The sequence below is a fragment of the Ips typographus genome, linkage group LG2, assembly GCF_016097725.1.
Source record: "Ips typographus isolate SLU linkage group LG2, UJ_Ityp_2.0, whole genome shotgun sequence".
NCBI classification, from domain to species: Eukaryota; Metazoa; Arthropoda; class Insecta; order Coleoptera; family Curculionidae; genus Ips; species Ips typographus.
The window spans coordinates 7,252,754-7,277,642 of NC_138423.1; the positions used below are offsets into that span (position 1 = coordinate 7,252,754).

At 32.7% G+C, this 24,889-nt stretch overlaps 1 protein-coding gene across 1 annotated transcript; it reads left to right on the forward strand.

Annotated features, from left to right (window-relative positions):
- Window positions 1-569: 569 nt before the first annotated feature.
- On the forward strand, window positions 570-11,192 carry LOC145725597 (homeobox protein invected-like). Its single transcript, XM_081974401.1, has 2 exons — window positions 570-1,231; window positions 10,640-11,192. The coding sequence occupies exons 1-2, from the start codon at window positions 663-665 to the stop codon at window positions 11,154-11,156; spliced, it is 1,086 nt and encodes a 361-aa protein (XP_081830527.1). The 5' UTR covers window positions 570-662; the 3' UTR covers window positions 11,157-11,192.
- Window positions 11,193-24,889: the final 13,697 nt, after the last annotated feature.

Sequence of the window (24,889 nt, forward strand, 5' to 3'; positions counted from 1 at the left end):
CTCTCTCATGTCCAGGGTTGTCCTGGACATTAGATACGTGTTAAAAATGATTCCTTACATTTCCCTAAGCTTGCAATTATTCTCAATTTTTCCCCTACATGTAGGGAAAAGTTACCATCACATGTACTGGTACTGGTTAGGATTTGTCAAGAGAAGAATCACTAACACCAAGGAATCGTAAAACAACCGTGTAGGGCAATAAACAATTACCAACTAGCCAATCACCGTTCAGACACCCATCACAGACAATCCGTTTCAACGAGTTCGCATTCCGCAAACAAGACATCACGTCAAAAAATCTTCACCAGCATAAACAGCCCAACATCGTAATACGTTTAAATACTCCATGTAGAATATCTTTAAAACCGCTTTAATACGCGGACAGGCAACTTTTTGCTCGCCTTTATCTATAAATAAAACAGAAAAAAACTCTGATCCGGACAAGCCGACACGATGTCCTCCCACTTGATTCGTTTGCCTTTTGGGCCCCGCCCAACTGACTCCACCCATACCGGTTCGCCCCGCCCAAATATGTTCGGCAAACCGTCAGATCTTTATTGTAAGCTGGTTCGTGAAGATCGATCGATGGTTTTGATCTGTTGGTGCCAGATCGTGTGGTGGTTTTCGATTGACTCTGTGTACGAAACGCGAAAAATGACATTATGGCAGCTCTAGCCGGTAACGTTACTATGATTCCACATCATCTGGTATTTAGACCTCGATTAGTGACACCAACGGACTCGATGGATTCGAATAGTGATCATTTCGAACGCGACGTAGATCAAAACAGTTGTTCCAGTGACGATACGGTTTTATCGGTGGGTAATGAAATTCAACCAACCAATCCTACTCCAACGGAGGAGACCTCAACGTTGAGCTTTAAAAACATTGAAAATCATTTAAACGCTCTATCAAGAATTGCCAATAATGCTCTACGTAGTGATCCTGCTGATTCTGCCAGAGTATCCTCTAGTCCTATTTCGTCACTAGGAAATCACAGACTAAGTCCTTCGAATAGCAGCAGTCGATCGTTTGGAGGCGAGTGTCCTTCGCCTTCCAATAGTTTGTTGTTTAAAAGTGACCATGGAGGTTTTAAGAGTGAACAGTTAAGTTGTTTTGGGTTCAGAAACGAACAATTGAATTTTCGGACAGGCGAAACTAGTTCTAGTTTGTGCTCGCCCAGATCGGTTAGAAGCGACGGTGGTGATAGCCCCGGAAGTCCTGGATCAAGGTAGAATTACTTTTTTCTATACCACAAAGTGAGAATTCGAGTTTAAATCAGTACAAACTGGTCAAATTCATTTCTCGCACTTAGTAGGGAAGTTATTTTGGATTTTGTCTGAAGAATCAAAATTTAAGAATTTTGATTAGTTTCAATTTAACTAGCTTTTTGATTACTGAAAACCAGCCCATTTTGATGCTCATATATCAAAAATCAGTAGGTCATCAGTAGACATTGTTTAGATAATTCGGAAATCTGCTATTTCCAATCCCATAACAAATTCCATTAAACGAGAGTAAAAAAAAGTAACCATATAAACATAAAATAAAAGGATTTCAACGGGAAATTGTGTAGAAAATCTGTGCAACTGTAAATTTTGTTTTAAAATGTTATATTTGATAAAAAAATAATTCTCTCTTAAGTCTGATTAAATATTAAAAAATAAAATAACTTTAAATTTCGTATACAGTGTGTCCAGGATAATGGATATCTTAAAAAGGCCTTTAGAGAACGTAATTCTTTTTAGTTTTTGAGATATTTTGAAAAAAGCAAATTTTTTGTGACGTTAATATTGAACTTTGAAAATTCTTGAAATTTCGTTTTTCTAAGTACGGTGTTTTTATGTTAGATTCTTAAAGCTCTTTCTATTCTGAATTCAATGATGTATGACACTCGATTTTTCTTTACATCGATAATATATATTACGTAACTATAGTGCTGTAAGAAGCATTTTATGCACAATATGGCAAAAGTTACGCTTAAAAGCCGCGTAGCGGCGAGTGTGTAATTCCATGAGTGCATAAAATGCTTTAGAGCACGTACTATACTTTACCTACGACCGAATGGAAAATCCTGTTTTCGCAATTCATATAATTCACAGTAACTTTTCATTAAAAAAGTATATTTTCAACGTATTGACATCATATTTGTACTAATCATAGGTATTATGCCACTACAAAAAAAAAATAATAACGTAAAATTCACAAATCATGTTACTTAAATAATTATTATTGTTGTTCTTAAAATAATTATTTATGGTACCATTACAGTTATTAAGAAGAAAGGGAAAACTTTCAGTAATATTACTTAATGTGTTTGCTATTGCAGATAATATTCTAGACGAAGTGGTAGTTACTTAAAACTGTATGAACTGAAGGCATTACGCATGATTTCCATCTAATATACTCTGATAAAGGAAGAAATGTAATCAAAATCAATTTTTCCCAGCATTAGAGAGCCCAGCGATAGTTTGTGGCCCATCGTAAAACTGTGCGTAAAGAGGTTCATTACGTAACGGATAACTAATTAACTATTTACACTGAGGTCGTAGGTAAAAAAAGTAAAATTACTTGATGTCTTTGCTATTGCAGATGATATTCTAGAAAACTGTACAAACAATGCATTACGCAATGATCTCTGTAGGGTTGTTAAATTTCATGAACCGAGTTGAAATTTCAGCAAAGTGGTCATGAAATTTCGGATGCCATCTGAATAACAAGCAAACACCTGAAATTAATAAAACTTTTCAGCAAAGTGGTCATAAAATTTCAATAATTTCATCCTACTAATCATGAAATTTTCAGGTGTCGCATAGTTAATAGACTTATGTCATTTTTAATTCATTTTTCTGTGACAAGAGAATTGGAGATTGAGAATCAAATTAATAAAATTCAAATATTTCTGAGTTTTCAGGTTAGAATGATTTTTATTTTATGATAATCAGAAGTTTGAAGTTGAGTAGTATGACATGACATATCAAAAGACTTTATTTGTTATTTTCAATAAAATTGCTTTCGTAACTGAAACATTTATTAAAATATTCCAGGAAATTTCTATAAAACTTAAAATTTTTGAAATTTTTTAGATTTCATTGACTTTTTATTGAAATTTCAGATCATCTTCAGAACTTCTGATTATTTCAATTTGAAATTTCCAAACAAACAACTCTATCTCTATCTAATAAATAGATAAAACAATAAATGGAAACGAAATCAATTTTCCTCAGGATTAGAGCAGTTAGTTTATGGCAAATGACCGGTTTTAAATTACTGTTACTTTAACTGTGCGTAATACGGACCATTACGTAAATGAAAACATCATTATATTGTTTTTTTAGTTTTTACATTGCTTTATATTTTTTAAAAAAGTTTTTCTACGTCTAACACATAACGTCATCATTATTTGAACAAAATTAAGATTAAGTAAGATATGCCTATTTCCTAACGGTATTTTTTAATTTTTAATTCCTACGGTTAAACTTAAAATAGTAACAAATCCGTAGCAACAAAACCAGTAGGGGTACTATGTAACTTGATAGAGATAGAAACAGAGATTTAAACAAGGCAGACTTATAGTAGGAGATGCAAGTCAAAGTGAGATAAAGAAAGAAATTTTTTTCTATTCCCTTACATAGTTCCACTGCAGAACAATATTTTGACATTTTCAGCTCGACTTTCAGTTAATTTTGATTGATTGTCAAATAGCAATTTTTTCCGATTTTCTATAATAGACGTTGAAAAAATATCGTTTATTTAATATACTCTTGAATTTATTATTACTAATAAATATCTATATCGATATACAGTGTGTCCAGGATAAGGAAGGCCACAATGAGGATATTGGAAACGGTTAGAGATACAAATTTGGTTAAATGGAAAGAAAGAAATAAAATATCCTTTAGAGAACGTATTTTTTTTTTAGTTTGTGAGATATTTTGAAAATAATGAATTTTTTGATTTTACGTTTTAATTTTTGGTGACGTTAATATTGGACCTAAACCAAAACTAAATACACTTCTCCATATCAACATTTAATGTTCTTTATTGTGGCATTGTTTATTCCGACGTTTCGTCTTTGTGGAACCATCATTAACTTTTTAAATACGGTTCTGTTGTTTTTATGTTACATTTTATCTTGAATTGAATTCATTTAGTTTTCGGCAAGTTTATAAATTTTTTAAAATAAATAATAATTACTTATGCCCAAGGGGTATTATAGTGTACAAACTGTAGGAATTAATGGGCATTACTTATTGGGAATTGGCAACATTACTAAGAAATAAGTAGGCATTACTCATTACATTAGTATTATGGACACTATTAATAAAATTGAAAAAGTCTAAATTATATGTATTATAAAAAAATATCATAAAATAATTTTTTTTATACATCTACCATTGAAATACAGGGTGATTTCAAAGTTGGGGCTTTCCTTTCACCTGCGAATAGGGCTTCAAAAAATAAGGTTAAATAACATTTTTTCGAAATGTGAACATTAACGAAGATACAGGGTGTCAAAGTTTTACTGAAAAAACGAAAATAAAAAATTACTTTAACTTAATTTTAACTAACTGACAGGTTATTTCCTATCAACACACATTAACAATTTTTTTTTTATTTTCTAACTTTTTTAGTTTTTGAGATATTTCAATTCGAAAATTGTGTCACTTTTTGTGAGTTTGCAGCGTTGTTGCTAAGTTTGAAGCCTTGTAAAGCTGTAATTTGCACTCCAATCTAGATTTTTTATATATCACTAGAAAGAGGATGAAAAATGTTAAAGAATGTCGGTTGAGCGAATTTTCTAACTTTTTCAGTTTTTGAGAAATTTCAACTCGAAAATTGTGTCACTTTCTGTGAGTTTGCAGCGTTGTTTGCTAAGTTTGAAGTCTTGTGAAGCTGTAATTTGCACTCCAATATAGATTTTTTATATATAACTAGAAAGAGGGTGAAAAATGTTACAAATTGTCGGTTGAGCGAATTTTCTAACTTTTACAGTTTTTGAGAAATTTCAATTCGAAAATTGTGTCACTTTTTGTGAGTTTACAGCGTTGTTGCTAAGCCTTGTGAAGCTGTAATTTGCACTCCAATCTAGATTTTTTTTTCCAATCTAGAATTCCACAATATGGCGTTTGAGCAAACTGTCTAACTTTTTCAGTTTTTGAGATATTTTAATTCAAAAATTGTGTCACTTTTTGTGAGTTTGCAGCGATGTTGTCAGGTTTGAAGCCTTGTGACGCTGTAATTTGTTTTCCAATCTAGATTTTCTATATATCGTTGAAAAAATGATAAAAAAATGCTATAAAATGTCAATAGTATACACCCTGTATCTTCGTTATTGTTCATATTTCAAAAAAGCGTCAAATAAAAAAAAAAACTATTTTTTGAAGCCCTATTCGCAGGTGAAAGGAAAGCCCCAACTTTGGAATCATCCTGTATAAACATAAATAAAATAAATAAAGTTTGGTAATTTCAATAAAATCCGTTGGAAAACAAGGAAAAATTATGAATTTTGTAATTTTACTTTCAAAAATTTTGACTCCCTCTAGCGGCGAAACCGTACAACTAATCAATCAACTTTATACGTAAATAAAAAGTTCATTTGATTGGCTATCTATTGACAGATAAAAACTTATACAAAGTGTAGCAAATAAGCTAGTTATTGACGATTGAACGATAAAAGGCACCAAAAAAGTCATGAAAAAATGAGTCAACTTTGACGCCGTCTAGCGGTCAAACCCTCCAACCTATTAACCCAAATTAGGTATTTTTAGAAAGCTCATTTTATTGACTGTCCATTGACCTATAAAACCCTACCAAAAATTGTGCAATTAAGCGAGTTTTTGAGGATTAAACAAGAGGATGCTTAAAAAAATTCATGAAAAAATTAGTCAACTTTGACGCCATCTAGCGGCCAAACCCTCCAACCTATTAACCCAAATTGGGTATTTTTAGAAAGCTCATTTCATTGGCTGTCCATTGACGTATAAAACTCTACCAGAAATAGTGCAATTAAGCGAGTTTTTGAGGATTAAACAAAAGGATACCCCAAAAAAGTTGACGCCTTCTAGCGGCAAGCGGCTAATCAATCGATTTTGATACGTCAATGGGAGGAAGCTCATTTCACTGGCTGTCCATCGACATATAAATAAATATATTCATATTCAAAGTGCTACAAATACACGGGTGTTATTTACGGTTTAGTGACAGGATGCACCACAAACATTTTTTGACTGGTTAAAGGCTAATTTGACTATAGAAAATTAGGAAAACACGGTCACGTGACTTACTAAATCTACTACGACGTAATGCTTGGATATTTTTTGAAAAACTATTTTTGCAAATGACAATTTTCGTAAGGGTCAAATTTGCCTGAAACACCGTCACTGTCCTAATGGGTTTTGCGTTAAGTTGGCCAGTTAGTGCAAGCGAAAATCGACCTTAATGATTGTATTTCTACAGTTTTGCTACTACCCTAGATTTTGCAATCATTGTGCTAGGTTGTGCGAAATATCAGGGCCGTATTTGCCCGATTTAAAAAAAATCCTTTAAAAATATTAGAGCGGTAACAGTCAACATTTAGTTAGATTTGGAGACCTCTGGCGGCCAAACGAAGCAACCTATCAACACAGGCGGCCATATTTTTTGAAAACCTATTTTATTTCCTATCCATCGACATATAAAAGTTTATAGAAAGTGTTGTGTGTGACAATAAAGACAGTTTTGACTAAATTTGACAACTACTACTTTAACCTTCATTAATTCGGTTATTTTGACAGTTACAGGGTGGTTCAATGTATCAATTTAAAAAGTGATTTTTTTAAATAAGTGGCGTAATACAAACTTCTTTAATTTTGAACAGAGAATCAGACAGAATTATAAGAATGTGTTCCGTTTGAAAAGCTAGACTTTCTGTCCTTTTTTAGAACTGATTTTTTGACCACACTGTATTATATATTTTGACGTCTTTCTGCATCCATTCCTACAACAAACCTTGTCTAACAATGCAAAACACAAACACCAAGAAAAAAACCTTCCTTGATATGAATAAATTTTAAATGTTTTAGAGACCAAAAATATAAAATTTTACATAAAATTGTAAATATCTCAGAAACCGACACAGATAGAGGTATATGACTTTAATACACGAAATATGTCTACAATTTGACGTAGAATACAAAAATAAAAAAATATACAGGGTGTCCCATTCCGGTTAATTCGTTGCACGCCTATTTTCTTATTTTTACTTTTTTTAATTAAAAAAGGTTTTTTTAGACTCTCCAGTTGTGATAATGCAGGAAGTTAGTGGATATTGTTAGGCTAGGTTAGGTTAGGTTAATTATTAGGAATTACTGGTCATTACAAGAAATTAGTGGGCATTACTGGCGTATTAGGAATTACTGTACAAAATTTTACTCAGCGGTTTACCCCTCGAAAAACAGCAAATTGTTTGAAAAGTTTCTTGCAGACCAAAAATTGAAAATTATCTGACAATTACGAGTGTTTATTTTCCCTTTTTCACTTTTTTATTTACTTTACACATTTTCAATTTCCTAGCCTGATTTTCATATAATTTCCAAAAATTTTGCCGTCCCGGTTATTTCTGTGAACAGTTTAGTTAGAATTGTTTTGACTTTTTTCAACTTTTTACATTATGAAATAACATTAAAAGTCATCAATTCATGTAACCTACAGATTAGTTATTAGAAATGTAATAGTTTTGCAATTCAACCAGACTACTTATTCACTCGGTTACCAATAAGATTCATAACTGCGTATGCAACAAAAAATGTATCATTAAAAATATCTTAAATAATTCGAGAAATAGGGAATGGAAAATCCGGTTTACTTGAATTTAAATTAAAAAAACTAGTTAAAAGTTGTCCGATAAGCCTAATTAAAACGTAGATTGAGCTTCGTGATGTATCTTTCATCATTAAATAGGAACTTTTCCAGCATTTTAGTAATTAACATTTTTCGAATTAATCATTGCAATAACGAGAAGAAACGATTAAAAACATTTTCTTAAATGGAACTTGGTAACGAACTATGTTTTGAACAATTTTGCAATAATAATAATTGTCAAGGATGAAAGTAGGTTAAATATACGTATTAATTAACGGTTTTGCGCCAGATATGTACAGAATGAGACAATTATTGAACACTGATAGCTTTTTTTTGAAATGTTGACAGTTTATCATTTATAATCTATTATAGATAAGAATAATAATTGTTGTTTGATGTTTACTGTAATATTTGGAATTCTTATTAAATTTCCTATCCAAAAACCTGAAAAAACATTACAAAATTTGGTACAGTCAGGAAGAAAAGAGGCGTCAATGTTTGAACTGCCAGAAATACTGCTTGAAAAGACATAATCGCTTGTAAAACCCACTTGGAGTGAGAAAATGACTGTTTTAAGAAAATTTTTGGAATCCTCATAAAATTTCCTATCCCATAACCTCAAAAAACACTACAAAATTTGGTACAGTCAGGAAGAAAAGCAGTGTCAAAGTTTGAACTGCCAGAAACACAGTTTAAAAGGACAGTCAGAGACAAAATCGTCAGTAAAAGCCACTCGGACTGAGAAAATGATTAGTTCAAGCACATTTTTCTAATCCTCATTAAATTTCCTATCACATAACCTCAAAAAAGACTACAAAATTCGGTAGAGTCAGGGAAAAAATCGTTGTCAAAATTTAAACTGCCAGAACCACAGTTTCAAAGGACAGTCACAGACAAAATCGCCTGTAAAACCCACTTGGAGTGAGAAAATGACAGTTTCAAGAACATTTTTCCAATCTTCATAAAATTTCCTATCCCATGACCTCAAAAAACACTACAAAATTTGGTACAGTCAGGAAGGAAAGCAGTGTCAAAGTTTGAACTACCAGAAACGCAGTTTAAAAGGACAGTCAGACACAAAATCATCCGTAAAAGCCACTTGGAGTGAGAAAATGATTAGTTCAAGCACATTTTTCTAATCCTCATTAAATTCCCTATCACATAACCGCAAAAAAGACTACAAAATTTGGTAGTCAGTGAAAAAATCGTTGTCAAAATTTGAACGGCCAGAAACATAGTTTGAAGGAACAGTCACAGACAAAATCGCCTGTAAAACTCACATGGAGTGAGAAAATGACTGTTTTAACCAAATTTTTGGAATCCTCATAAAATTTCCTATCCCATAACCTCAAAAAACACTACAAAATTTGGTACAGTCAGGAAGAAAAGCAGTGTCAAAGTTTGAACTGCCAGAAACACAGTTTAAAAGGACAGTCAGAGACAAAATCGTCCGTAAAAGCCACTTGGAGTGAGAAAATGATTAGTTCAAGCACATCTTTCTAATCCTCATTAAATTCCCTATCATACAACCGCAAAAAAGACTACAAAATTTGGTACAGTCAGGGAAAAAATCGTTGTCAAAATTTGAACGGCCAGAAACACAGTTTGAAAGAACAGTCACAGACAAAATCGCTTGTAAAACTCACATGGAGTGAGAAAATGACTGTTTTAACCAAATTTTTGGAATCCTCATTAAATTTCCTATCCCATAACCTCAAAAAACACTACAAAATTTGGTACAGGCAGGAAGAAAAGCAGTGTCAAAGTTTGAACTGCCAGAAACACAGTTTAAAAGGACAGTCAGAGACAAAATCGTCCGTAAAAGCCACTTGGAGTGAGAAAATGATTAGTTCAAGCACATTTTTCTAATCCTCATTAAATTTCCTATCATATAACCTCAAAAAACACTAGAAAATTTGGTACAGTCAGGGAGAAAAGCGGTGTCAAAATTTGAACTGCCAGAAACACAGTTTGAAAGGGCAGTCAGGGACAAAATCGCCTGTAAAACCCACTTGGAGTGAGAAAATGACTGTTTTAAGCAAATTTTTGGAATCCTCATTAAATTTACTATCCAATAACCTGAAAAAACGACAAGATTTGGTACAGTCACGGAAAAAAAAGCGGTGTCAAAGTTTGAACTGCCAAAAACACAGTTTGTAAGGACAGTCAGGGACAAAATCGCCTGTAAAACCCACTTGGAGTAGGAAAATAACTGTTTTAAGCAAATTTTTAGAATCCTCATTAAATTTCTTATCCGATAACCTCAAAAAAGACTACAAATTTTGGTACAGTCAGTGAGAAAATCAGTGTCAAAATTTGAACCGCCAGAAACACTGTTTGAAAGGACAGTCAGGGACAAAATCGCCTGTAAAACCCACTTGGAGTGAGAAAATGACTGTTTTAAGCAAATTTTTGGAATCCTCATTAAATTTACTATCCAATAACCGGAAAAAACGACACCAAATTTGGTACAGTACCGAAAAAAAGCGGTGTCAAAGTTTAAACTGCCAAAAACACAGTTTGTAAGGACAGTCAGGGAGAAAATCGCCTGTAAAACTCACTTGGAGTGAGAAAATGACAGTTTCAAGCACATTTTTCTAATCCTCGTTAAATTTCCTATCCCATAACCTCAAAAAAACCCTACAAGATTTGGTACAGTCAGGGAGAAAAGCGGTGTCAAAAATTTAAATTGGCAGAAACACAGTATTTGTAATTTACCCATCACTACATTAAACTTTACAGTGATGCCGTATTAACCAAAAAAAAAGAACAACCTAACCTTTGTATTTTTTTGCAGATATCAATCTGGAAGCCCGTTCTACCCCAGCACCCATTCGTCGCACACGACCGTTTCCGCCCATCCGCCCAGTCCTCAAAACAGCGACAACAACAATTCAAACGAATCAGCCGCATCCATAAATCAAGGCAGCCTCAAATTCTCGATTGACAACATCCTCAAAGCCGATTTCGGTCGCAGTAAAATTCTAGATCCGATTACGATTCGGAAAAGCAAACCGCCACCTTGTCGCAGAACTTCGACCGAAAAACTCGCTTGTTTGGTGGGAGACAAAGTCACCAATTTCCCGGGCGAGTATCGGTTACAAGAGAAACCCTGTAATTTGAGTGGTAGACCTGGTGAGAGTTTGAGGGTGGATGGTGATAAGGGACCGGTCGATTTGAGTCCAAAAGGTGACGGTGGTAGTGACAGCAAAACGGAAACTGGGAAAGATGGACAACCTATGTTATGGCCTGCTTGGGTTTACTGCACTAGGTATTCGGATCGACCAAGTTCAGGTAAGTTTTCATACAATTAATATTAAGGGTATATTTCTCCACGAGGAGTTTACGGAAAACGGTAAGTTATCGAGAATTTTCTTTTGTGAGAATTGTGATGTACACTTATTAGCTTTTTCTTTATCATTCTTTTGAATTCTCCTAAAATTTGTTAAATTCTTTTGGCATTTTTTCTCTCCTGCTACTATTTGACAACATGACAACTGACTTTTGTCAGTAGTTATGAACAGAGAATGTTTGTTCTCACTAGTTTCTTTGTTATTTTTTTCTATACATCTACTATTGAAATATAAACATAAATAAAGTTTGGTAATTTCCATGAAATCCGTTGGAAAACAAAGAAAACTTATGAATTTTGTATTTTTACTTTCAAAACTTTGACTGTCTCTAGCGGCGAAACCGTACAACTAATCAATCAACTTTATACGTCAATAAAAAGCTCATTTCATTAGCTATCCATTGATATATAAAAGCTTATACAAAGTGTAGCAAATAAGCTAGTTATTAACGATTGAACAAAAAAATGGACCAAAAAAGTCACGAAAAAATGAGTCAACTTTGACGCCCTCTAGTGGCCAAACCGTCCAACCTATTAACCCCAGTTCGTGTATTTTTAGAAAGCTCATTTCATTGGCTATCCATTGATGTATAAAACTTTACCAAAAATAGTGCAGTTAAGCGAGTTTTTGAGGATTAAACAAAAGGATGCACCAAGAAAGTGATAAAAAAATTGGTCAAATTTGACGTCCTCTAGCTGCCAAACCGTCTAACCTGTCAACCTAAATAGGGACATTTTTAGAAAGCTCATTTCATTGACTATCCACTGACGTATAAAACTTTACCAAAAATAGTGCAATTAAGCGAGTTTTTGAGGATTAAACAAAAGGATGCACCAAGAAAGTGATAAAAAAATTGGTCAAATTTGACGTCGTCTAGCGACCAAACCGTCTAACCTGTCAACCTAAATAGGGACATTTTTAGAAAGCTCATTTCATTGGCTATCCACTGACGTATAAAACTTTACCAAAAATAGCGCAATTAAGCGAGTTTTTGAGGATTAAACAAACTGATGCACCAAGAAAGTGATAAAAAAATTGTCAAATTTGATGTCCTCTAGCTGCCAAACCGTCTAACCTGTCAACTCAAAAAGGGATATTTTTAGAAAGCTCATTTCATTGGCTATCCATTGACGTATAAAACTCTACTAAAAGTAGTGCAATCAAGCGAGTTTATAAGGATTAAACAAAAAGATACCCCAAAAAAATTGGTCAACGTTGACGCCGTCTAGCGGGCAAACGACTAACCAATCGATTTTTATACGTCAATAGAAAACTCATTTCATTGGCTGTCCATCGACATATAAAAGTAGATACAAAGTGCTACAAATACACGTGTGTTATTTACGGTTTAGTGATAGGATGCACCACAACCATTTTTTGACTGGTTCAAGGCTAATTTGACTATAGAAAATTAGGAAAACACGGTCACGTGACTTATTAGGTCTACCACGACGTAATGCTTGGAAATTTTTTGAAAAACTGTTTTTGCAAATGACAATTTTTGTAAGGGCCAAATTTGCCTGAAACACCGCCACTATCCTAATGGGTTTTGCGTTATGTTGGCCAGTTAGTGCAAGCGAAAATCGACTTTAATGATTGTATTTCTACAGTTTTGCTACTACCCTAGATTTGACAGTTATTGTGCTAGGTTTGTGTCAAATATCAGGGCCGTATCTGCCCGATTTAAAAAAAAATGCTTAAAAGATATTAGAGCTGTAACAGTCAACATTTAGTTAGCTTTGGAGTCCTCTGGCGGCCAAACGAAGCAACCTATCAACACAGGCCATATTTTTTGAAAACACATTTTATTTTCTATCCATTGACATATAAAAGTCTATACAAAGTGTTGTGTGTCACAATAAAGACAGTTTTAACTAAATCTGACAACTACTACTTTAACCTTCATTAATTCGGTTATTTTGGCAGTTACAGGGTGGTTCAATGTATCAATTTAAAAAGTGATTTTTTTAAATAAGTGGCCTAATACAAACTTCTTTAATTTTGAACAGAGACTCAGACAGAATTATGAGAATGTGATCCGTTTGAAAAACTAAACTTTCTGTCCTTTTTTAGAACTCATTTTTTGACCACACTGTATTATATATTTTGACGTTTTTCTACACCCATTCCTAGAACAGGACGTCTAACAGGACAAAATTAAAAATGTTTTGGAGACCGAAAATATCAAATTTCACATAAAATGGTAAATATCTCAGAAACGGATACAGATAGAGGTATATAATATTAATACACGAATTTATGTCTACCATTTGACGTAGAATACAAAAATGAAAAAATATACAGGGTATCCCATTCTTATTTTCACTTTTTTTAATTAAAAAAGGTTTTTTTATACTCTCCAGTTGTGATAATTCAGGAAGTTAGTGAGTATTGTTAATCTAGGTTAGGTTAGGTTAATTATTAGGAATATTACAAGAAATTAGTGGGCATTACTGGCATATTAGGAATTAGTGTACCAAATTCTACTCTTACCCCTCGTTCTGCTAAAATTTGCTGCAAAAATAATCGTGTTCTCAAAATCCAGTTTGGCATAAACAGAAAAACATTGCCATTATTATTGAACTCCATAACTAATAACACTAATTTTCTTTTGTTTTTCATGAGGACAGAAAAACTGTTCTAGAACTACTGAGACAAAAAGTTAGAAAGTAAATGATATCATTTAGAATATTTTTAAACATTAAAAATTCAAGAAAAGGGGAAGAAATCACAAAGAATTTCCAAAGTTATCGTTCATAACTCAGAAGCAAATAATAACGTTAATTTTCTAATATTTTACCTAAAAACTATGAGAATAAAAAATTAAAACGCAGTTTTCGACGTTTTGCTTATTTTCCAGAAAAAGCCACAAGAAATTCACTTTAAATTTTCTCACATATTCCCTTACCAAATCGGTTCTGTAGCCATTTTCTGGCTACCGATGTAGTACAACCAAAAAGAATGTTTTCTGCAAAAAAAAAAACACATTAATTAAGCACCCAATTTACTTTTAACATATATAAACCGTTTATCACTTCAGTATGTCAGGGACACTTGAGGTATTTTGTCTGTACATATGATTATTTAGTCATTGACTTAAAGCAGTAACCTTTCAGGTAAAACTGGTATGTTAAAATTTTAATTGAGAAAAATCGCTGATATTTTTAATTAGTAAGCCTTCCAATCAAAATAAAAAAAAAACATGGTCTAAAGTGTTTTGTGTGTAATTAATGAACAAGTTGTCGAAACGTCCTAAATAAACGACCACAGGCAAACAATCAAAGTAATGAATAAATAATATTTGTGTTATTTTATTTCTATTATAATAATACAGATGAATTAATATTCCTAAAAACAGTCAAACTTTTCCCAGTCTGGAAGATCTTTTCTAGTTTGCTTTCCCATTTGTTGGTTGGTTTTACAATTAAAATGCACTATTTGAGCACATTTGCCCAATTTCTCTATGGAGGATATGTCAATGTTTTCTCAGTACTTAAGTGAAAAAACACAAATATACCATAAATCATCAGGGAACATACAAAAATGCAATAAGTCATATAAATTGAGCCTCTTGAGGATGTGGAAATACTGAAATAAAGAAGAAAAACAAAAAAAATGTCACATCTTCACTATATTACATTGAAAATGATAACATAAGCTTATTTTTCAGTCGAAATGAAGTTAGTTAAAAAAAACCAGTTTGGTGCATTCTGTCACTTTTTGCCTTGATAACTTCTTATAGAGGCCCTTAATGGCAAAAATACCTTAATACAATCTTGTAGAGGATGAAATTTACGACAATTTTCTTTATTTACACTTTTTTGTAGCTGTTTAAATAACGGAGCTACGCTCAGTCGAAATGGAGTTAGTTTCAAAAAGTGTGTAAACGTCAAAATATTATTTGAAGGGTCACGTGACCCTTTTTCACTTAAAACTACTATTTTTAAAGTCTGTTTAAATGGTCACGTGACTAATTTCAGTCGTTAAATTTAAAAAAATTTAAAGCTGTTGTTTTTTAAACGTCAAATCTGAATCCTAAAGGTCATGTAACTGTTTTAAAAGGGAAAATCGTATTTGAAAGATCACGTGACCGTTGTTAAGTTTAAACTGATATTTTTTAAGGTAAAAACGGTTACGTAACATTTCCAATCATCAATTTTTTAGATTTGGAAGGTCACGTGACCGTTTTTTTAGTTTAAACTGACATTTTTTAAGTGACGTGACTATTTTGACAGTGAAACAGTTTCCAATCATCAGATTTATTTTTAAAAATCAGGTGACTTTTTTTAACGTCAAAACCGAATTCTGAAGTTTAGGCTGATGTTTTTAAAGTCACGTGACTCTTTTCTGACGTCAAAACAGAATCCTAAAGGTCACGTAACCGTTATTTAGTTTGAAACTGATATACTGAAACACGTGACTGTTTATTTTAAGATTAAAATGTCATTCTTTACGTCACATGGCAATTTTTACGTTTATACTAATATTTTTAAACTGTTTAAATGGTCACGTGACTAATTTAAAGCTCTTAAGGTCACGTAAGTGTTTTAAATGGCGAAATCGTATTTGAAAGATCACGTGACCGTTGTTAAGTTTAAACTAATATTTTTTAAGGTAAAAACGGTTACGTAACATTTCCAATCATCAAATTTAGGTTTGGAGGGTCACGTGACCGTATTTTTTAGTATTAAACTGATATACTGAAACACGTGACACGTGACTCTTTTGAAATGCCACGTGACCGTTTTTTACTTGTAGTTGTAAAGACTTGTCTTTGACAGTTGATAGAACTTATTAATTCTTCTTTAAAATATGTTGGCTCCCAATATCTCTCATTCAGTTTTCTTTCAACATTTCTCGAAAATTTGCTAGTTCAATCATTTAAACAAATTATTCCGTTCTTCTATTAATTTAAATATTCTTTAAAATATGTTAAGCTTTTGAAAGCAATCACTCAGTCTTCTTCTACAATTTCTGGGTAATATGCCAGTACATTCATTCGAACTGATTCTTCCGTTCTTCTTTACTGAGAATTTAATTCTTCTTTAAAATATGCTTGGGTTTTGAAATCAACCACTAGTACTTGTTTCTCTTTCAAACATTTCTGGACAGTTAAGCAAGCTCAATCTTCTGAACAGATTATTCAGTTCTTCTTTTCTGACGTGGATAGAATTTTATTCTTCTTTAAAACATGTTTAACTTTTGAAGTCAATCACTCAGTCTTCTTTTATAATTTCTGGGTAATTAGCCAACTCAATTAGGTATATCAACACTGACTCTTCTTTTTAGCAACCACTCAGTCTTCTTTCAAAATGTCTGGGCAAGTAACCAGCTCAATCATTTGAACAGATTTTTCCAAGAATTTCCACTCTTCGTTTTTGACGCGGATATAATTAAATTTTTTTAAAAAATACCTTTTGCTTTAGACACTCTATACAAATACTGTTCAGGTCTTGGTTAGGTTAAGCAAAATAAGACCAAATATCTATAAACGGATTAGTGATAAACAATAAACGAAAAGGAAAACTTGACTATATTTCTTAGTAATAAAAAATCAAGGTTATGTTTTATTTAGTAAAACTATTTTTACATGTACAGTAAATGGAGGAAGCCTTGAGACGTAAAATTTAGCAATTATTTACTAAACCAGAAAAAAATATATATTAATAACCTCAAAATACTGTTGCTGTTATGCATTACTTTATATTACCTATTTTCCGGATTCTTGCATTATTGGAAAGAGAAAATACATTCGATAAGTTAAAATATGGAGCTATTACTAGTTAATTGGATGTTTTAACTCATTACCTATTTCCAATTTACCTAATACGATAATTTTACGTTTTAAAGGTTATTAATAACCGCTATTTCTCTCGTTCATGCTCCGGCTATTTGTTTAAATAACGCCCGTGAGTTAAATTTATAGTTAATCATTTGCATAAACCTACACGCAGCAAGATATTATCAACGTCTCAATTTGTTAACATTATAATTATTCCCTTAATAAATCATTAATTGCTAACCGGATTATGTAACTTTCGGCTTATTGTTTCAATTTCAAACTGTATGAAAAATTTACTCGATTAATATATTAATAACCAATACAATTTAACAGTAATTACCGGTGTTGTGATTGCTTTATTATAATTATTATTTCATACTCATTAAATTTTGTTATGTTGGTAATTTTTCAGCTAACAGATGTCAAGTTTTGTCGTTAATTATTTTGTTTTTTTATTATTTTAGTGTAATAACATGTCACAAAAAAGTTATGATTTAAAAATGTCGTTTTCAATATGTGTTTTAATTAATAATTTTTTTTTGCCTAATAATTGTATATCATTTATCTTAAATTTCGTTAAAAATTCACTAAACAAATTTCTTTACTATCAAAAATAATGATAATTTAGAAGTTTTTTCAAAATTCAGGGTATTAAAACATTATTCATTTTATTTTTTGTTTCTTCCTACTTAATTTAATTATAGTTTATTTTAATTAAACGTACTTTTATGCCATGGTTTATTTTTTTAATTCTTATAAATCGTTATTTAATTTTCTTTAATCAGTGTTAAGATTTGCATAACTTACACAAATCATTCGGTTTTGGATATAACAATGGATTTAGTCAAATACGCAAGAATAATTTGATTCACAGGACTGAAAAGTATCTAGACTTGCCCAAAAATGTTTAAAATTGTCTAAACATGTTGTTAACTGTCTAAACTAGGATAAGATTGTTGTCAAATGTCTAAACTTTATTAAAAAGTGTCTAGAAAAATTTAGACATTTTGAGCCATCTCAAAACGTTGATAACAATTTAAATTAGTTGAACATGTTGTCTAAAGTCCAGATCATACTGGAAAGCTTCTAAAAGTGTTCAAAATCATCTAGATTTGCCTAAAAATGTTTAAAACTGTCTAAACAGTTGGTTAAATATGTTGTTAACTGTCTAAACTAAGATAAGATTGTTGTCAAATGTCTAAACTATATAGGAAAGTGTCTAGAACAATCTAGACATTGTGAACCATCTCAAAACGTTGAAAGCAATCTAAAATTAGTTGAACATGTTGTCTAAAGTCCAGATCATCCTGAAAAGCTTCTAAAAATGTTCAATATCATCTAGACTTGCCTAAAAATGTTTAAAATTGTCTAAACATGTTGCTAACTGTCTAAACTAGGATAAGATTGTTGTCAAATGTCTAAACTATATAGGAAAGTGTCTAGAAAAATCTAGACATTGTGAACCATCTCAAAACGTTGAAAGCAATCTAAAATTAGTTGAACATGTTGTCTAAAGTCCAGATCATCCTGAAAAGCTTCTAAAAATGTTCAATATCATCTAGACTTGCCTAAAAATGTTTAAAATTGTCTAAACATGTTGCTAACTGTCTAAACTAGGATAAGATTGTTGTCAAATGTCTAAACTATATAGGAAAGTGTCTAGAAAAATCTAGACATTGTGAACCATCTCAAAACGTTGAAAGCAATCTAAAATTAGTTGAACATGTTGTCAAAAGTCCAGATCATCCTGGAAAGCTTCTAAAATGTTCAAAATCATCTAGACTTGTCTAAAATTGTTTAAAATTGTCTAAACATGTTACTAACTGTCTAAACTTGGATCAGATTGTTGTCAAATGTCTAAACTATATTGGAAAGTGTCTAGAAAAATCTAGACATTTTGAGCCATCTCAAAACTTTGACAGCAATCTAAAATTAGATGAACATGTTGTCAAAAGTCCAGATTATCCTGGAAAGCTTCTAAAAGTGTTCAAAATCATCTAAACTTGCCTAAAATTGTTTAAAATTGTCTAAACATGTTGCTAACTGTCTAAATTTGGATAAGATTGGTGTGAAATGTCTAAACATGTTGGAAAGCGCCTACAAAAATCTAGACCCTTTGAGCCATCTCAAAACGTTGACAGCAATCTAAAATTAGTTGAACATGTTGTCTAAAGTCCAGATCATACTGGAAAGCTTCTAAAAATGTTCATTATCATCTAGATTTGCCTAAAAATGTTTAAAATTGTCTAAACATGTTGCTAACTGTCTAAACTTGGATAAAATTGTTGTCAAATGTCTAAGCTATATTGGAAAGCGCCTACAAAAATCTAGACCTTTTGAGCCATCTCAAAACGTTGACAGCAATCTAAAATTAGTTGAACATGTTGTCTAAAGTCCAGATCATTCTGGAAACCTTCTAAAATGTTCAAAATCATCTAGATTTGCCTAAAAGTGTTTAAAATTGTCTAAACATGTTGCTAACTGTCTAAACTTGGATAAAACTGTTGTCAAATGTCTAAACTATGTTGGAAAGCGCCTACAAAAATCTAGACCTTTTGAGCCATCTCAAAACGTTGACAGCAATCGAAAATTAGTTGAATGAACATGTTGTCAAAAGTCTAGCTCCCATTTGCACCGTCGTACTTTAAGACTAGCTTAAAGTAAGTTTGGTTCAGACTGTGACCATACAGATAAGTCACAAATCCCAAGTCACAGTCCGGACTACACGTAACTTAAGCTAGGTTTAAAGTGCAAATGGGGGTAGATCATCCTCGACAGCTAGAAAAAATGGTCAAAATTATTTAGACTTGCTTTTGTCTAAGCAGTTGATTAAGTGCTGAACTTGGCCTTCAAATATTGTCAAATCTCAAAAAATGGCAGAATTTGTTGTCAAAATGTTCAAAAGTGTTTAATCAGTTTCTGAAAGGTCTACATTGGACTAAACATGTGGTCAACTGTCTAAACTTTGATGAGCATTTCGTCAAAAGTCTAAACTATGTTGGAAAGTGTCTACAGACATTATTGACAACAGTCTACAATTGGTTGAACATGTTGGTAAAAGTCTAGATCATACTGGAGAGTTGGTAAAACTTCGTCAGTCTGTAAAGCGTCTAAATTTGCCAAAAAATGTTACCAACTGCCATAAATTGGTTGAACATGATGTCAAAAGTTTAAATCAAGTTGACAAGTTTGATCGTTCTTACGTTACGTTCAAACTCAATCTTTGGTCCTAATTCGTAAGAAACGACCTAAAAAAGTCAAGTTTGGTCACGGCATTTCACAGATACTACTGATACTGATTTTTTGATTATTTTCATCTTGACAGTAGAAAAGTTAAAACTTGCTTGCTGATAAATACACAAAATTGGATTTTCCCACCAAATCAGTATTCAAAAGTTGTTACTTCCGGCTAAGGTTGTACAGATAGACTGTTAGAAATAGTCGGTATAAATATACATTTAGAATTCCAAATTAACAATACTCATTAGTTGCATACAATAACTTGATAATTTTTAATTAGTGTTGCAAACTAATAGGCAAAATTTGCATATGACACAAATACGAAGGTTGCTAAAAAACAAATAGACACAAGCTTCAATAAAAGGGAAAATTGTAAAGTATTTACATTACAAGTTAGCTTCAGAATGACTTTCTGCTTTCTGCTAGTGTACATCCAGAGTTTCAAACACTCTGTATACGTTCAGAAATTTTATTTCTTCTTCAATACTTGATGCATATTACACGCATTTTTGAATTCTCATATGTAAACTTACACGTATTAATTAATACCTGTAAGTTTTGTGCTGCCAAAGTACCTTTCAGCTATAACAAGCCTTCATACAATTTTCTGTCTCTCCTTCAAGTTGTTTATTAAGGCTCATTACCATCGAACTGAATCCCATTATAATATGGTTAACATTACGTATTGCACACCTGTCTAGAGATCTCTCTTTGAAATGGGCTGGAAGGAGTTAGGAGAATCCTAATGTGGGCAGAGAGAGTATCAATCAAGTTGAGCGTTTTGCATAATGATACCATTGATGGGCGGTGATGGAACAAGTTGTTTCTCGCTTGCAGAGCCCTGTTTCGATGTAACGTACACGTGAACAATCCGAAAATCTTATGGGTCATTAATGATAACCATTGTAGCTGATCTAAAAAACGCGAATATCGATAGTTCTTTTTAATATCCAAAAAAAACTCTTAAAAAATGGAAAAAATTTAAAATCAAAATTTTAGAATGGCATTGGGGTGTATGAGATCAATTCCGGTAAATGCCTTGAGAGAGGAAGCAGGAGAGTTAACACTCGAAGCTAGGAGACAATTACCTGTCAACAACAGATTATCCCAAATGTTAACAGGTATATTAAAATACAAACAAAGAAATTTGACATTTCTTCTTATTGATAGGGTGAAGAGGTCCCATATTTGGTGGAATCCTACAAACTACTCAATGCTTTAAAATAGACCGAGAAGATCCAAATACAGACCATCGCCCAGATATACCCACTCGTTCCAAAATCTAACAATGTTTTAATAATGTTTAGAGAAATAACAGAGAAACTGAGGAAGGATCTTTATATACACACATGGTTCACAAATAATCACAGCTACACCTCACGCTTACCAAAGAAACTGAAGAAGAATATCAAGAAGGCCTTAATTCTCACCAACTCCAAGAGTGCCATACAAAAATTGGATGACAATACCGTGAACCTTAAAAATGATCATATCACTTTAAAAACAAAAAGACAAAAAGAAGCAAGAGATGCAGGATTTGAGATATCATTGGCTTGGATTCCAAAATGAACGGGAATGAAGAAGTGGATCAATTGGCAAAGTTAGGGAGAAACCTTAATGCTTCTAAGCAACTAGACTTGGATATAAGACTTACACAAGGCAAGAATTGATGGATAGAGAAAGGAATGAGATGCAAAGCAACATATTTTTCCAATGCCCTATCAACTATGATGACCTTTTTAGAGACCTGCAGAATGCTGACATAATTCCTGTGCTACTGATACTTTGCGAAAGATGTGAGGGATCATCTTTAAGAGTGCTCATTCTTAGAGCCTTAAGTACAATGTGCACCAAATCGACCGCAATTAGATACTTTGAAAAGTATTCAGGAATTCAAATTATCACAGACACTCCAACCTGAGACCGAGCGAAACGAACCTATGGCTCAGGTGACTGCACCTTGATTAGAAGACAATCATTCGGTATGTTTCTTATTGTTTTACAAATATTTGAGTCTTATGACAATTATATTCCAGATTATCCGTAAGATTATATATAATTATTCCTAGATTATTATCTACAATCACTAAATTTTCTGCCACAACCAAATGTTGCCAAAACTTGTTACTTTGCGCTGCAGCAGATTGTAGGCTCCTGCAGCATTGATACACTTTCTGCGATCTCCTAAAGTTACCCACAACGAAGATGTTGAACGTAGGCTGCAGCAAAATAGTGTGATCCAGGTTGTGTCGCGATGTGGAAGCTTCGAAGCAAGTGGTTGAGAATGGTGGATTGAACAAGTTGGTACAGCTGTGCAGGGAAGGAAATATCATTCCCGATGAGTTTTCCTAGTTTGATTCAGAGCCCAACAAACTAAATATATATATTTACCGGTTTCGTAGCGTCCAACCTCTTCTGTCTTCCCAGTCCCCTGGTTGCAGGTTTCGTTCCGACATAGCTTTCTCCATTCTATAGTTGTCTCGACCTTCAGTTTTTCCAATCTCGCTCTTCCTGCTGATCTACGCCAAAAGTCCCTAAATTTGTTGTTAATTGCCAAGTTTCACATCCGTACAGCACTATACTTTTGAATATTGAGTGGTATAAGAGGTGCTTCTTTTCTCAAGAGATACATTTGGACCACAGGATCTAGTTCAGGCAGCCTATCACCCCCCTTTTATAATTCGGTCCTATATTCCTTTCTCTGTACGACCTCCGTTATCAATTTTTGTTCCCAGGTATGTATATTCAGTACAGCAGCTTATCTTTTCATTTTCTTGTGGGTGAAGATCATCTCTGTTGTCTCCAATACATAGATATTTGATTTTGGAATGGTTTACCTTTTTTCTTCGTACTCTTTTAATAGCTTCCTTGTCATATACTCTATAAGTCCTCTTTGTCTTGTGCGATAACAACCTGATCATCTGCAAAATGCAGGGTGTATAAGGTTCTGATCATGTAGTATCTTCTCCATCTCCATGAGGAACTACAACATCAAAGAGCAACAAAGCAAAAAGCATATCAGAAATTGCTAAACACGAAAGACCTAGATGATAGTACAATGATAATAAGAATAGGATGATAAAGAAGAACCGACTAAATAATGATGTAGGATAAGAATCAGAGATCTAGGGGTTAAGATGGTATGATTGTAGATAACTGATCTTAAGCTCAGAAACCACACAAGACAATCAATTGATTTGTATACCACCAAGAGGCCTGCCTGGGGATGGCCTAGAGTCAGACTGATCCTGAGCAGAAAGAAAATTTCTTGAAAATTGAAAATTGAAAATTGCCCCATAAAGGGATCAGAAGCTATATTTCCCTAGTTAGATTCAGGAAGGAAGTACGAAAGAGCGTGTGTGGTATTCATCTGAAGTGTTAAACCATCATCGCCGACTCGGTTTACATTGTGGGTGGGCCATAATCTCCGATATATAAATGTTTCAATGGGCTTTTGTAGTTTGCTAAAAACACACTCGGCTTGCCAAGAGTGTATTGTGCAATTCACGTACGCTTTTATTTTGGCTATTTTTATCACACTTTTTTTGGATCACTTTAGGTGATCGGTTCAATTAGAAACGTTTCCGTCCCTGCCTTCTGTATCATATTTCCCATAATCGGCGATAATTTCCATCGGTTTGATTGTGTTAGTGCAAGTAAGGAGTATTTTTAGTAGTGTAAGCAACTTGGTTGTTTTGACTTTGATTACAAATCAGTTGGCATTGAATAATATTGAATTAACCCAGGTCGTGTTTTACAAGATTGAAAGTTTGGAAGAGACTCCAGCAAACAAATCACACTAGTTGACGGACATTGTCTCATAATAGCTGAATAATCAGTACTCAACCGAGTAAAAACTAAATAAATAGTAACAAAAAACTGAAAATTACAGGTTACACAACATAGAATTATTTTATAATTTATAATATACGAGGCCGTTCCGTGATACATTTTTCTGTCGTTAGAAATGCAAAACGCGTATATGATTGCGCGATTTATGCGATTAAAAGTGAATTAATTGCGCTTTGATGGTAATTTAATTAGAATCTGATTTAGAGAAAAAGATGTTTAATGGTTTTATCACTTTTGCGTTTATGGTTGGTATTGGTCAAACATGGTCGTAATGAATAGATCAACGGCGGTAAGTTACTACAATGTAACGAATTCTTGTTCCATATACGTTAATTTACTTTTTCAATAATATTACCAATCTGTTTTGTAGTAAATCAAATCAGTAAGTGTTTTAATTAACTAAATTGATTACAAAACCATGTCACCAAGCATATACCCATGGAATTTTTCTGAAAACTTAATCAAATTGTATGTAAAAATGTGTCTTCATTTGAAAATTGCATTTGGATGTGTTGTTTGAAAAACTAAAACAAATGCAGTGTTGCACGTTTTCTCATTTTTTCGGAAAAATAACTTGGAAAAGTGTGCTTACCCTCAAGCCACCTTTTCGACTATATTTTAGTCATCCTCAGGGTTGATCAAAGAAAACAATTTGGGTATATTTCAAAAAGTTTTTCAAATAAGTAACATAACACAAACTTGCCCTAATTTTAGACGGGGAACAATATACATCTTTTAAAACAGAGGAATTTTGTTGAAATTTAGCAAAAAATCATTTTGATACCTACTAGTTTTGGAGATATTTAACATATTAGCAAAA

Coding starts and splice junctions, on each gene's coding strand:
- LOC145725597 (XM_081974401.1), top strand. CDS start 663: ATGGCAGCTCTAGCCGGTAACGTTACTATGATTCCACATCATCTGGTA. Junction 1,232..10,639: donor CCCGGAAGTCCTGGATCAAG/GTAGAATTACTT, acceptor ATTTTTTTGCAG/ATATCAATCTGGAAGCCCGT.